Raw genomic sequence first — 15,963 nt, forward strand, 5'->3', positions numbered from 1 at the left:
CTACTTAAAGACCCATGCGTCAAAGAGCTATGCCAGTTTAGGGGGAAATAGAGAGACATGCATTCTATTGGCCTTCATATCGATAATGTTATGTTGGAGAACGTTGGTGTTCCTATAATATTCTACAGTGACCAGGGATAAACTAAAAATTACTCGGAGGCATGAAAAATTTGGAGGGGAGAGGAGAAGATTACAACTAATTAATTCAGAAAGGAGGCAAATTATTTTTTTATGTGATAATTGATAGTGGGCAGTACACTGATGAACTGGAGACTTGTTTTCGTTTCCTAATACCGTAGAAAGCAACTGCAAAGGAAGTTTGTACTTCTTGTTAGTTTGTTACTGCTTGAGATACAAAAACATTTCGACACCCAGCGGTCTCATCCAGCCTGGAAATTAAGTTCTGATCCTGACGTGGGATGTTAACAGTGAAGGCAAAAAACTTACGGTATTTTCTGAAATGTGTTCCTTTCATGTGTATGAAAACAGAAAATACAGCCTCTTTGTAAGGGTAAGGAAGGAGGGAAGGAAGGAAATACATGTCACTGGCAAGAAGGTGATGTGTAAGGTGTATCGCTAGGCGATGGGCTGTGATGAAGCTCTCGGAATTTACAGATAATCCAAGCTAGCAGATTTAGCATCAGGGTGCAGGTGGCTCTTTTGACACGAAGTCTGTAACTAAAATAAATTCTTGGGATAAGACGACAACCATCAGTTAACCAGAATGTTGTATAAATAAACATAAAATAACTATATATTCATAAAATTTTGCCCGGCATAGTACAAAGAAACTAGAACAATCGTGTCCATAACAGTACATGTTCTTCTCCTTCCGTTCCTTCCCAAAAGTAAAAGTGTGCTTTAATTGGCTGGTAGCAAACATAGCTAACCGGTATATGGGAGCTTAGTCCAGAAGCTGCAAAGTGTATATGTATAATTACATACTATTAGGTGCAAAACCAGCATCGGTGCAAAAACTGTGCAGACGCTTGATTGTTTAGAGGCTTGGGATCTCGGTATGTTTCATTTCATTTTGATGTGGACCACGCTTACACCCTGCGTTCCACAGAAGTGCATGTATCGCTCGCTCTCTTCTGCCCTCTCTATCCGTCTGAACATTTTAAGAAGACACTGAGTAGATCTAACTCATTCATCATAAAACTCCGTATTTCTGAGATGAGGTATTCAGTTTTTTAAAAGGATAAAGAATAGTTGAGATTCATGTGGCTCTTCATATTTGTTTCAAACCTCATCACATATTCTGCTTTTTTTAGGTAAATGTTTAGGTCAGTGTACCTTTCACAAATAAGTGTTAATAGTGTTCTTCTGTTATAGAGATGGTAAAATTGAGATTAGGAGTAGAAAGGTGATTTACTGGAGATCATCAAGTCAGTAATAGATCTGGAAATAAAACAATTAAACAGGAAAAGGGTTTGGGGGTTTTTTGTTGTTTGTTTGTTTTTTTTTAAACCTACTGTGAGCTGGCATGTCTGGGAAAAGGTGCTTAAGAATTCTTAACTTTGGGGGATTTTTAAGAATCTCATTTTGAGAGGTCCAAAACTGCACTGGCATTTGTTTTCAAAACTGGGAAAGGCAAGTAGAAAAATACCGAGGTCCTTATGTTTAACTTCTGAAGAAAAAAAATTTGGACACAGTGGAAGCAAGTCTATTCCTAGCGTGTCTCTTTACTCAGCTGCATTATTCCAGGTGTTTGTATATTGGACTGAAAGGCAGATAATCAAGTTACAATGTTAGAAAGTTGTGAAACTAAACTGTGATCAATTTTATGATCATTGTTTCCATAGTGACTGAGTACAGGTGAGTACATTTTATGAAGTCAAGTATTGACAAATTATTTACCTAAGCACATTGCATTGTAGCTGTTTTAACTGTAAGACAGTGTATTTTATTTAATCTTTATTGAATTTTTTTTTTGCATATCACTGAGATAATGAATTGATAGGAATAGATTACCAGTACGTGGCAGCAAAAATGGATATATATGAAACAATGTTTAATTCATAAAATGTACCAGATTTGTATATAAAGGCATCTTTTAGATATTAAATTGTCCCACTGTATGTGCACAATAATTTATACAACAGTGTGTATTTTACAAAGTACTTAAAAGGTTCAGGCTTTCAGAAGCTTACATCTTAGCATTTTTTAATCTTAGACTTACACCTGTGCTTAATTTCATGTAGCTAAGTAACGCAAAGCCTTCACTGGCATAGATTCCAGTATTTGAGAGGTGTCACGGGAAAACTTTGTGGAACATAAAAAGTAAAGAACAGAAGACTGAAAAGGATGAAAGGATCAATTTTAAAATAAATTTTAAATTTATTAAATTTAAAATTTTGACTAAGTTGAAAAAGAGGGGAAAATGGGACCAAATGGTAGGACTGAGAAGTACCTTTGATCCGTCAGCTGGTTAGCAGGAAACAGACTTCAAATAAATGGAACTCTTTAAACAAGGCCTGTCCTTGAAATGTGTACCTAAGAAACTTAGATTTGTTAGAGAGAAACAGCTGATAGTGATTTCTTCTGGGTTTATATTGTGAATTTTTTTTGCCTTGGCTTCTAAGTTGAAACCTTTTGGAACAAATCCCTGTATGAATGTAAGTGCTTTAAATGGCACACAGTGTTACAGAAGTTCTGATGCTTCATGCCTGCGAACTAATGTTGTAGTAATAACTTGGAATATGGTAATGTAGAGGTGGGTACCATACCCCATTTGGTTTTTAAAAAGTCGTCCTGCAGTCATATCTATTAATGCAAGATGGTGAAACACAGTCTCTGATCCAGCTAAACTTTTTGTGAAGAGTACTCTGGGTAAGAAACCGTAGATGTCGCCGAGCTGTTTTTGGTGCTTCCTTAGTCGTCTTGTCTTGGCTAGAGGCTTTTCTAATCCACTGTTAAAGAAATCTGGAAACTCTGTTCTGCATATGATTGCCCAAGTAATTGTTTTTTGCCAGACCTACATGATAATTGTGTTGATGGCAGTCTTGGTAGTCATTTTAAAATATGTGTTTGAAAACAGAGTTTCTCAATATCACTATAACAGGAGGCAGATAGAACCATTACATATTATTACTATGGCTTTAAAGGAGTCATGGGTCCCTGAATTTTTGTCACCGGCGTAGTAACATCAAAGTATTTCCAGAGTGTTGGCCATCTTCTTTCTCATTAGACAGGCTAAGCCTGAATTAAAAACAGTGATACCCGAGTACGTAATGAAGCCAACTGCTTGGTATTACAGGATCAGCATAACGCTAGCAAATGCTTGCAGAGAATGTGACGTCATTTTCCATGTGCTGAATGTTCTGAAATGTGTAGTTCCTTTCCTGGACAATTGCCGAGGGAACGGACTTTATTTTATGCCTGCATATATAAGGTCAGGAAACTTGCTCAGAAGGAACATTATAGGAGTGGTACTGTGTGAGAAGAAACAGTGTTGATGCTTGCGTTCAAAAGGTTAAAAATAATTGTAAAAAGCAATAGACTTGTAAATTTTCTCTCAGTCGAACAGAAATTGTTGCCATCATGTTGATGTGCTACTGGTCGCTCACAGGGAACTGAAATACGGGAATATTGAGAAATGCCATTTTCTAGTTTCTTTCTGAGAACAACTGTATTCTATAATACATGAACTGAGAGTTTCAGATGTTTATCTAATTTGGGGGGCATTTTTAATTTAATTTTTTCAGTTATTTATCTATACAGTGTACATCTAAGGCATGTTGTCTTCAAGTATACAATGTACAGAACTGACACAAATAGCACTAAATGGCTATACTAAATTGTTACACCATTTGATGAAATGTCTCACCATAGTTTTTTTGAACACATTATGTATTTTCAGACTTATTTTGGGTGTTCCTTTGCCTGTAAAGACTTTTACCTTCCCTGTAAAATTAATTACTGACCTAATGGTATAAATTGATTTTTTTTTAATATATATATATATAAAAGAAAGTGTTTTACTTGTCCTTCATTAAAAGTGAAAGGTCATCTATCTCACAGAAGTTAATATTTTGAGGACAGTCTGAATTTACTTGAGTTTTTTCCTTTTCTGTATCTTGTTGTATCAGTGCAACTTTATTATAAAATCTTTTCATTGCAGGATCTTTGAAGTTATACAGCTGGCTGTTATAAATAACAGCTGGCAGCTGATGGAGCGATCCTTAACTTTCAGGGGAGAGGAAAAAAGTGGCATAAACAATACAACCTGCTATTCATGCAAATGGTTTGGTCGTTAGGTTAATAAAAATACAAAGATCCAGAACATTTGCATTTTATTAAATCCATTTTAAATAAACAGTTTCTGTACCTGATCAGGTAGCTACAAGCCTGTTGCCTCAACACGTCTCCCCTGCATAGTACAGTTAAAACACGAGTGCCTTTCAAAAAATTTCCTCATGCGGCTTAACGGAAAAACAAAAAATGAACTCTCATATGGTATGTTAGAGTAGAACAGCAAAAGTATTTTGCAGATGTTCACTCGGCCTCCAAAGCCCGTGCGAGGGGGGCACGATACGACACGAGGGAGCTCTGCTGCGCAGCCTGGTCCCAAGGGCCCGACCCAACGCCCTGACCACCGTCCCGCAAAGCAGCGGTGTTTGGGCTGGTACAGCTTTAGGTGCGCCTCAGATTGTTCTCTGAATTCCCAGTTGCCTATTTGGATACAAATAACTGATGGGGGGGTGGGAGCAAACCCGTTGTCTCTTTTTTCAGTTGTTAGTAAGCGCTTTTATCAAATGGTTAGATAAACCCTTGTTACTGTAGGTGTGCCTTCCCTTTACTCTTAGTTGTATCTGTGCGGCTGCACCACAAGTGAAATTTTGGCCCCGTTGAAAGGGAATGGAAGTTGACCTATGTCTGGACACCAACTATATGAAAAGTGTGTGTGGAAGGTGAACTTTAAAAGAAGAAAAATACATATTTTGTGTAAGTATGTACATAAACATCTATCAAAGAGAACATTTTTCTTGAACAGATTTGTAGAAGCTGCATAGGAAAAAATGAAGGTAGTGGAAACAATTAACAGAGTTAACTTTTGAATGAACGTTAAGTTTTGCCGTATACTTGGATTATGTAGGAATTCCGGTCGTTGATTTTGAATCAGTGTTTGTAGCATTGATTTAAATGTAGTGGACAAAAATTTTAAACTATGAATAATTTAGTTTCTTTTGCCATCAGAGGATTAAAGTGTCTGTGCTGGATTCTGTGGACAAGTCAGTACACAATAATGAAAGGAAGTTAAATAATAAATAAGACATAAGTTGCGCTTTAGCTACAAAATTCTTGTCTTTATGATGAGAATAGGATCTTCAGGCTGTATTTAAAACTAGACCAGAAGTAGCTTTTTTCCTCAGTAAGAAAATTGCCTGTTTATTTCTGTCAGTTGTTACCGTTCAACACTGTGGGCTTCAGAGTGTTTTATCTTTCATTAAGAAAATAGAATATAGGAATAAATTTGGGGAGATTAAAGAAAACTGCCCCTGAATACTGACTTCCCTCTTTGACCGACAGGATATGTTAACAAAGGGCCCCAAATTAGAGGTTGCTTTAATGTCAGAGTTGCAAATGACACTGATCATAATTACTTTTTTTCGGCACTAGTATAGTTTAATTTAAAAGAAGACTTAATTCCAGAGATGTATTTAAATACTTCTGCATCTTGTTTGTAAGTTAGATGCTTCCAATTCAAGATTGTCTGTCAAATATTAATGTGTTCTAATGGAAAATGTTCACTCTAGAGACAGTCTGTTGCTTTTAAGGGTTTTTTTTTTTAAATGTTGAGCTTTTAAAATCATGCTCAAACTAAAGTTATAAGAAACAAGTGGGGGTTTTTAACCAAAACTGAGAGTGTAGCAGCTAAATTACATCAATTGAGGCTGTAATGTTTTCTAATTTCTGAGTGTATGTTAAAACAGTATGAGTGTGTAACCACTTAATTATACCAAAGGTTATTTTTTTAAGCTCCCTGGTGTTGCATCTTTAACTTACAACTACACTCGTGTTGTGCTTCAGATCAGCTTTCTGTTCGATACTACCTTTTGCCTGATGGACGCGTTATGCTTTAAGGTCTGTGGAAATCCCTGCTGTGATTTAAGATGCTTTACTAACGAAATCGCTGTCCCTAGACAAGTGTACTGTATCCAGTGATATACTGGTTAAGTGAGGGACTCTACCTCAAATTAAGCAAGCAGTCAGTATCTTGTGAAGAACATTCAGAATTACAGTGATGCTTTGACTACTTCTGTCGAAATGTCTGAGCGCCTTTGGGTAGGGGTTCATGACATGGATAAACGCGGCAAGTGTTTCAGTTCACCCCATCAACTGAAGCACTATTATTAAGTGATTGATACGTTGGCGATGCTCCAGTTACATGTACAGGCAGATGGTCTACAGGCTGCAATGCACACCTATTTCAATGAGTTTTATTGCCGATCCGTAACACTTGTTGTGTTGACTCAGTCTAGCCATTTGTCTTAAACGAAACAATTACTTTTGTTTAATCAGTTGTGTTGGAGACTTCCTTCATAGGAACATAATTAAAATGGAATCTAAGACTGTATTCTATAAAACTGCTACATTAAAAGAATGGCATTTCTGATTAATAACATTTTTATTGCATTGCTAAGCCCATCAAATCTGTAACATAAGAGAAGTGCCGATATATTTGAAGTACTTAAAAAAAAAAAAAAAAACCAAAACAAAAAAAAACCAAGCCAAAACACCCCAGTCCTTGTGTGTTGACGCAGTAAAACACATTATAATGGCGTGGTTGTCCTCATTCATTCATTTAACATGGCTTTGTGTACTTCCTAGAGGATTTTTAACACTAAATGAGATGAACTATTACTGAGAATGACCTGCAGTATCATACTGACGTTTAGTTTTTATAGATCTGCTCAAAAGTTTATTTAAATCTGTAGATGAGGTTTTGTGCTCTCTCTTCTCCTTGCAACGCAAGGAGTAGGAAATTTACTGTAGACAGCTGCTGAAGGAGTCTTGGGCTGTTGATGAAATTAAAGTACTTTGTATTACTGAAACGACTTTAGGGGCTCCTGTCTAAGTAATGGCATCCTCTCCGGTACTGTCCTATAACCCGCCTTTGGTCCAAGGAGTGGTACAACATGCTGAGCTTGGCCATCCACCTGTCTAGTGCAGAAGAGCTTGTTCTGGGCTCCTCAGCGGGGCGCATTTTCACCAGTCTTCCACGGGGTCAGTTTGAAAAACAACCCCTCTCCTGCCAATTGCCAGCTGACATTGCTGCACAGGGCTTGTTTCGATCCATGCAGTACCGTCCCAATCCTTTATACCTTGTAGAAGCAATCAGAGATTATTTCCCTCATGATTTCAACTCAAAATGATAGGTACAGAGCTGGGAAGAAGAGTAGGTTAATACTCCTTGTAAATCTCAAAAGCAGCTGATATTTAGGTAATACTGTCCCAAATGTTTACAGAAAAGTACGTGGACAGGGGAAAGCTGGAAATCTTGTGGGTTTATGGCCTTGTAACTTAATTCTTCTAAGTACCAATTAATTTTTCATAAAGATGGGCTGTTCTACATTCATGACTTCATTTTTCCAAATCCGGAATTGACTCGTAACAGTCTTGCAAGTGTGAGTTTTGAATGGAAATCTGACAGACTTCCAAATTAATTTCCATTATCTGTGACCCACACGACGGTGGTATTCCCTGCTTTTGAATTAAAGACTTGGACTCCAATAAGCTGCTCTGCTTTCAGAGCCATTTGATCACACACGCAAAAAGAGCACTGGATCACTAACCAGTCCTTGCCAAATCCCAGCAACGCACTTCGAGGTAGAGTTTCCATTAAAATATTTTTCATTTGTGTCTGAATATTGGCAATACCCTGGAAGACTTTTAGTATAAAGGGATTTTCTATTCAGATAGGGTTCTGTTTAATGCTTTATTGTAGTAGTTGACAGGTCATGATCAATGGCACTCCACAGAGTGTCTCCTGCACGGTTACGTTTCCTCATGTTTTTTAGCATTGTTTCTCCAAAATCAGTCCTTGTTTACAATATGACATGACTTTATGTCATAGCACTGGAGCAAATATGCTTTAGCGTAGTGCTAACGGCACATTGCTGGCATGGCTGATTGATCTCTCGGAACCTTCAATAGCTATGTTCAATCACCCGAACTGATGTTAGAGGCTTGTAAGCACTTTTACTCTTTGTTAAGGGTACGTAGTGCATGTTACCAGACCTCCAGCTAAAATGCATGTGGGATGAGAGGGCTCGGTTGCTCACAGTCATAGTCCAATTTGTCACTGTCCAAAGACAGCAAAAAATGCATTGGACTTCCTTGCAGGTGGGGACCCCTAGCAAGAGTCTATTGATGGCACCTCGATCAGAGGCTTGTTGACACCCTCCCTGCAGCACATACGCGGTCATCTGGGTCTGTGTTTTTGTTGGGGAAGGAAAGGAGAAAAATTAAAAAAGTGCTGCCTATAGTTGCTGCCAGCTCTTGCTTCGTTTCCATGTTCTGAAATGAGTGTTGAAGAAACTTTTGTGATCATTAGTGCAACTCTGTCATTCTGATAGAAGAATAGTTATCAGTCATCCTGGTTATGATGATCTTAAAAAAATTAAGTCCTAAGTGCCTAAAACAAAAGGTAGAAAGAAACTGAGAGAATTAAAAAGAAAAAAAAATTATGTTGTGATGATTATGTTAAGAGTCTGTCCTGGTTTCGGCAGGGATAGAGTTAATTTCCTTCCTAGTAGCTGGTACAGTGCTGTGTTTTGGATTTAGGATGAGAACAATGTTGATAACACACCGATGTTTTAGTTGTTGCTAGGTAGTGCTTACACTAGCCAAGGACTTTTTAGTTTCCCATGCTCTACCGACTGAGAAGGCTGGAGGTGCACAAGAAGCTGGGAGGGGGCACAGCCAAACTGGCCAAAGGGACATTCCATACCATGGGACGTCATGCTCAGTACAGAAACTGGGGAAAGCTGGCCGGGGGGGCCGCTGCTCGGGGACTGGCTGGGCATCGGTCGGCAGGTGGTGAGCAATTGCACTGTGCATCACTTGCTTTGTGTAGTATTATTATCATATTGTTATTATCATATTATTATTATTATTTTATTTCAATTATTAAACTGTTTTTATCTCAACCCACGAGTTTTTCTCACTTGTGCTCTTCCAATTCTCTCCCCCATCCCACCGGGTGGGGGGAGTGAGCGAGCGGCTGGGTGGTGCTCAGTTGCCGACTGAGGTTAAACCACGACAGAGTCTTATTCACGGTGCTGAAATGCCTGTAACTGGCAAAAATGTTTGTATCCTATTTTCCAAAGCTTTTTGTGGAAGGACAGGTGGTGCTTGCCCGTTCCATCATTCTGCTTTATAATTCTGTTCTTGGTCGAGTTCCAAGCATGCCAAACAAGGGAAGGGATTGAAATAATTGTGTTCAGATCCATGGCTTCTGCCACGATCAGTGGCTTTTATTTTTTTTAAGCTTCTGCCATTAGAAAAAGTTAGGAAGGCTGGCAATACTTCTCTTTTTCTAGGAGGAGCTTATTGTTATTCTTTTGAGAATAAGCATACGGCTTTTCTTCATGAGTATACAAGTGCTTTGCATGATATTGAGTAAATTTATGTGCACTCAAATTCACAACGCTTTTCGTGTAATTTTGAGTGACCAATTTTGGAGAATGGAAAGGAACCCAACTCTTAGGTGGTTGTGTTCTTACCCCTGGTTATTTCAGAGAGCTGTAACTGGCTGATATCACAGTGGTGGCTTTGAAAATTGAACGTTTTCTCAAAGGGGATCACAGAATTCATCTTAAACAAAAAGTCCAGAAAGGTTTTCCTGAGGTCCACTATCCGAGGGGAGGATGGTACTGCACAATTAGGGTTTTTTTAGAAAGGATATTCACACCTTTGGATAGGAAGTGCCAATTAGTGCTTTTAGCTGCATAAAAATATTACTCCACCATCATCTTTTCTGAATGTATTCAGCTGTTTTGGTTAAGGTGTGCGTAGATCCAAGAACAAGTTGCACACACTACCATATCAATTAATGAAATTTACTCCATGTAATGTGACTGACTTCTAAAAATATTTTAATTGATGTTAAACTCCTAAATATACTTGTCAAATGTTTCATAGAAAGCTTGGGTCTCGAGTTGAAGCCCTGAAACTATGTAAACATTTTGCAGTAGCCAGATGTCATTTAATTGCTTGATAATAAGAGCTTGGTCTTCACATGAATTTCACTTTTTTTTTTTTCCTTGAACGTGTAACATATGTGGAATAGCCAGCAAATACGAATTTTATCAATCAGATATAGTTTTACATTTTTAACACTTTTTAAACTTTACAAAGACCTGTTTACCATATGGTGTAAGTGGGTGTGCAGGAAACGACACTGTTTCATGAAGTCTGATATATACTGTACTACTTTTCCATGAACTGAGCATGAACGTTTCCTTTTAACGGGTGTGCTGAAGGCAAGCCTTTGAAGCATGGGTGTATATTTTGGACAGTAACATTTATGTTTGTGTGCTTCTGTAGGTGATTGTTTTAAAATCACTTAATCCTTCAGCTTTTCGTATATTTATTTGACTTTATTCACAAAAGTTTATTCCACGTTAATGCTGCAACATGTGAAAGAAGTAACAGAAAAGCAGAACTAGTATTTTTCTTTCCATTGTTGCAGTAGCCAGTTGTTATTATTATGGTCCCAAGTGTCCTATTTCCTGTTTATATTCTACGTCTTTTGAAGACGCTGCAGAGTTTCGAGGCAGTTCCATGATCCTTGAACTGAAATCCTGTATATCGTTAAATTGAATTAGTCGTGATAGTTTCTTCAGAGATAAGGTCGTTGCAGCTTTCAGTGACTTGAAGATATTGATCCCAAATACTGTTCTGGCTTATTTGCATACAATTATGGTTTAATTCAGTTAGCACTTCATGCAAGGATGAGAGCACAGCCCTTAAAGCTCTGTTGTGCAGTACCTCGAATATACATTGGGCCAGTGTCACTTAGGGCATGGAACTTACCACTCAGCGCAAACTAGCAACTTGTGCTTGCTCCTTTTGCAGACAAAAGCTTCTGCTTCTGTTCCGACAGCCACTTAAAAGTAGAAAAGTACTCAGCAATAACTGCTTTTCAAATGACAAGTTAAAGCATCGTTTAAATGCCAAAAGGACACAGTTTTCCAAGATTAAAGTGTTTTACATATATTCATAAATGTTTAACACGTCCCATCTAGATGCAATTTTTAACTAATTGCTAGAAACTTACACATGCCTCTCTGAAATTACTTTTTGATTTAGTCTCCTGCTTATCAGATAATTAGTAGCTTAATTAGTTTTTAAACAAAGTTCAGGTAAGGAAAAAAAACCTGATCCACAGCTAAAACGTCTTTTCTTTTTTTAACTTTGTTTCTCAACATTTAATGCCTGGCAGTTTCTCTGACAATAGCAATACCTTTCTCTTTCTTAGTGTGGGCTATAATAGCTACTCTTTAAACAGAGTGTCTTAAACAGGGTGTGATAGTTAGGACATGTTTGTAATTCATGAAACTATGTCATATCACAGACTGCAGTTCAAAAAAAAAATTATATATTAAAAAAATAGACTGCTCAGCATGTGAGCTTCATGGTATAAAGGTTTTAGTTTTAGAATATTACTTAAAACTGCACAGGTTTTCTGCTCTTTTTGAAAAATAACGTCCTTATTAACGTCCTCTTAAGCCGAAGGCAGGAGGAAGAAAATTCAGCTAAAAATGCATGTAAATCTACAACATTGCCAAGAGAGCGTTTTGCAATGTTACAGCCGCCTGGCACCAGCACTTAGGAAGTCATGACTGTTCATGCCACCAGTCTCTTTTCATACATAACCTACTTAATCCTGAGAAGGGCGAATTGAAGACTAGTAATAATGCATCTCCAGGTCTTTCTCCCACCGTCCTTGTCTCCAGACCAACACTCTGAAATGGTCACTCTGATCCTCTGTCGGCACTTCCTCTGCTCCCCTGCTGATAAAGCGTCATAATGCAAAAATCAACCTCCAGATTGTCAACCCTGGGCAGAGGTGCTGTTTTACCAGTTTAAATAGTAACTGCTACGCTTCTCACCAGAAAAGAAACAACTCGGTCCTGTCTGTCATGAAGTACGTTGCAAAAGCTAGTGGCCTCAGCCCAAAAATCACAAATCCAGCTGTGAATACTTCTCTTTTGTGGGAGGGTTTATATGGCAGAGTTTGTGCATAAGTCTGTTTCTTTCCTCACCACGTCCTTACTTTGAGCACCTCTTAAAGTCCTTCTCAGCAAGTGTCAGTGTTTGATAGTTGAAATATTTAGCTAAATGTACATACTGAAATTGAATCCAAAAAGAAATGGAAAATAATTTAACTCATTAAAAGTCTATTTATTAATCAAAATTTTTTGTAAATTTATTTTTGTATTAAGGGACCTTATTTACTATATCTTGTAAGATCCTTTGTTTGTGCTCTATCACTATTTTTGCTTAATTTAAAAGAATCTTCTTTTATATGCAGCTTTCTTCTAGTGGAGATGGTCTTAATACCAATGACTGCAGGGAGATTGATCTCAGTTGTTACTCACTTAAAGGCTTTCTGAGCTGGGCAGTTTTTAGGAAGCTCTAGACTACCTTGAGTTTCTTATTAAAAGTACATCATCTCGCAAACATATTCTAAAATAACTCTTTCCTATATGGTGTCAATGGCACTATTTATCTAAGCACAGTATTCAAGATGAGATAACTGTTGCTGGGATATGAGTTCTTGTTAAGTGATCTTGTCAGTAAAGTTTGGTGTTGCAGTTACTTAACATTCAGGCTTTAATACTTGATTTTGTTCATTAAAGGGCTCTTTTTAAATATTTGTGCTTAGGAAGTAGATTCAGCTATTCCTACCTTTGCAATATTTTGCAACAGAATTATGAGAAAAAGAAATGACTTTAGGATAAAAATAGATTTGGATAAAATTAAAGCACAAATGAAAACCGACAGCTCAACACTTCACCCCAGCTCCGTGCAGGTATCATACATGTAGATGATCTGCATGGCGATAGCTCCTTCCAAACTGAGGAATGCGTTTTAGCAGCAGCACTATGCATGTTTGGGTTTGGATCCTTTGAAGATTATGCCTTCCGTTGCTGTTCTTGTTGATTCTGGAACTAAATGCAATATACAGTAATGCATGCCTTGCAGTTTCCATGATTTCAGATGACGAATAACATTCTCTTTGGGGATGTACACTAGTGCCCTGTTTATTTCCATTGTCTGTTCTCACGTATGTACTTTATTCTCCTAGTTGGCAACTACTTTCAGCTTCCATTCACTGTAATTTTTAAAATCAGTGGAAACTGGAGGAACTCCCATCTACCCAGCAGTTCAGAAAATCAGGCCCAAATGGAATATTTTCTGTAAAATGTTGTTGCTAAATAGCAAATTTTGAAAGGCCAAGTATTGTTTGAATTTTAAAGCTAAACTTTATGAGCTGAGTTCAGAAATATCATTTCCTCCCTCTCACCCCCCCCCCCCCCACACTTTGATTCTCTTATTTTTCTGAAGCACTCCAAGACTGCAGGCACTTTGAGACTGTAAGCACTTAATTTTGTTACCAAAACAGAAAATAGTTTCACTATAGCAAATCTTTGCTATAGTATCAGCTTTAAAACTGAAGTTTAGTATCCCATATAAAAACTTCTCAAGATTAAATTAGCTTTGTTCTAGTTTTGTCCAACTTTCTTAAAGCCTATTCTTTAAACACTTCAGTGTATAAGGAGTATAATTTAAACTGCTTTAAGGTACAGACTGTCAAAACTAAGAAATCAAATTGCTCTGATTACTCCCTCAAATTGCTCCACAGTTTGAGAATTTAATTGATGTCTCACGTGCATCAAGTAAATTCATAATAACCCAGAATGCCTCTATGAGTGGCTTCTCTGTGTTTGGAGAAATCTCAGCTTAAAGCAAAATGCCTTTGCTATTTTGACGTACTCTGTGTTTTATGGCATACAGAACGGGGGGAGAACCGTCCAAGTAAGTGACCCTCTTGAATGTCTTTATGAAGTTTGACAGTGTGTGACTTACCAATTAAGTACAACTTCTGTCAAGGAGCCCTGTTAATAATTTGTAGCTAAAATATTCTTCTTGGTTAGTTTAAGGTAGAATTTTATAGCTCTTCTGTATTTTACTCATACAAAGAACCATACAACTTTTACAGTATGAATGTTTAGGAGCTTTTTGGTAAAGAAGAAAATAATGACTGATATCTTTCCTGTATGTGTAATTATATAACATTTTGCACTTTGTTCTGAGTTTTGTTTGTCTACATTATATGACATCAATGTACAACTGATTAGAGGCATACAAACTACTAGCCCATTTTTTTCTAATTAGGGGTTTTTTTTGTCTCGTTTCAATACTTCTTAATAAAAATTCATATTTTGGTACAGGTCATATTGTATATAATACATACACTCTTATGTACTGTAATGAATCAGGTGTGACGTTATAGACTGCCTTTCTTCAATACAGTTGTTCAAACTCACAAGCTTTTCTGTATCAAATATGTTGTGGGTTGGTTTTTTTTTGCCAGATTGTCACAAATTACTCCACTTTTCAAGAATACTCAGACGAGCCCAATGTACACACAGTTCCTGACTACGTTGCTGGAAGAACTGCATTTCAGAAATGAAGATCTGGAAAGTTTAACAAGAATATTTAGAAAGGACTGCCTGCTTGAATGGTCAGTCAATTTTAAGCTATTTTGCATGTCAGAAAACTAAGCCAGTTAACCATGGTTTTAATTTTCAGCATTTTATAAGTATGCACAGTAACTGCAGATCGTATCAGCCAGAGAGAAAATGTGTAAAGTACATTTTAAAGTAAAGAAGTACATAGGGTATGGAAATGAGTGTCATCATTTTGTCACTTACAGTAAATGCCAGCTGCTTACTTATCACTTTAATCTTTTGAGAATATATAGTTGGTTTATATATAGTTGGTGTACTGCAATTTTGGGAGGAATTTTTACTCAAGTTCTACTACAATTTATAAAAAAATTTCTGTGTGGCTACAATGGCGAAGTCTCAGCGGGATTTTTTTTATTATTAATGTGAAATCGTTATGTTCAGTCTCTGTGATATAAAATTGAGCTAAAAGCCATGTGTGTTTTGCATAATACTGAGATTACATTTTGCATTCTGGGTAGGCTGAAAAATTTAAGAGCAAATACTTTATTTATGCTGATCATGTTCAACTGATTCGATGAATATAGCATTATGGTATTTAATTAAGTAATTAGTGTATTAACATTACTGATGTCACTCCTTTGTTCCCAACAGACTAAGGTGATCATCTTAACATCTCCTACTATCTGAAATAGTGGCACAAAGAACAAAAGAACCCCTTCAATTGTTGGAACTTTTTTTTAAATGAAAAATGAAATTTAGTCTTAATTGTCCTTCTTGCACTTCTGCTTTTTCATTTCCTTCCTATGAATAAGAATTTTGAAGTCTCGTGGAGAAGCTGACTATAACAGCAGTTTTTCAAGGTATGCATGAAGACCAGTTAAAACATGGATCATCTGAAAACTGTTTATTTAAAAACAGTAGAAAGGAATTTGGATTGTTTTTGTTTTTTCTTGCTTTGGAAATTTTCAGCCAAAATTTGTCTACAGGAATTGGGGAAAGAGGGGGGGTGGGGGGGCAGAAAGCATATTAGCCTGCTGGAGCGTTAACAACACTGCTGCTGACATTTTTCCAGTTGACCCAATGCACGGAGCAGTAATCTTTAAGAATGATGACGACAGTACACAAAGATGTCTGATCTATAGCCTGTTTATCTTGATACTTCTAAGAAAAGGGGTGGTCTGTGAACTTATGTAAAAGTTATTTTTAAACAGCCTCTAATTGTTACTAATTCGGACTTTGAAATATATTTTAATAA

The 15,963-nt window shown here is 37.1% G+C and overlaps 1 protein-coding gene across 1 annotated transcript in view; it reads left to right on the forward strand.

Moving 5' to 3' along the window:
* The window catches only part of RPAP2 (RNA polymerase II associated protein 2), a 42,997-nt gene extending 27,288 nt beyond the window's left edge, over window positions 1-15,709 (forward strand). Inside the window, exons 12-13 of the mRNA XM_076337724.1 lie at window positions 14,612-14,761; window positions 15,360-15,709. Of these exons, the coding sequence (XP_076193839.1) occupies window positions 14,612-14,761; window position 15,360 (151 nt within the window). The 3' untranslated portion in view covers window positions 15,361-15,709. The remainder of the gene's footprint in view (window positions 1-14,611; window positions 14,762-15,359) is intronic.
* Window positions 15,710-15,963: the final 254 nt, after the last annotated feature.

Source organism: Aptenodytes patagonicus, chromosome 5 (assembly GCF_965638725.1).
Source record: "Aptenodytes patagonicus chromosome 5, bAptPat1.pri.cur, whole genome shotgun sequence".
In the NCBI taxonomy this organism is placed as follows: Eukaryota; Metazoa; Chordata; class Aves; order Sphenisciformes; family Spheniscidae; genus Aptenodytes; species Aptenodytes patagonicus.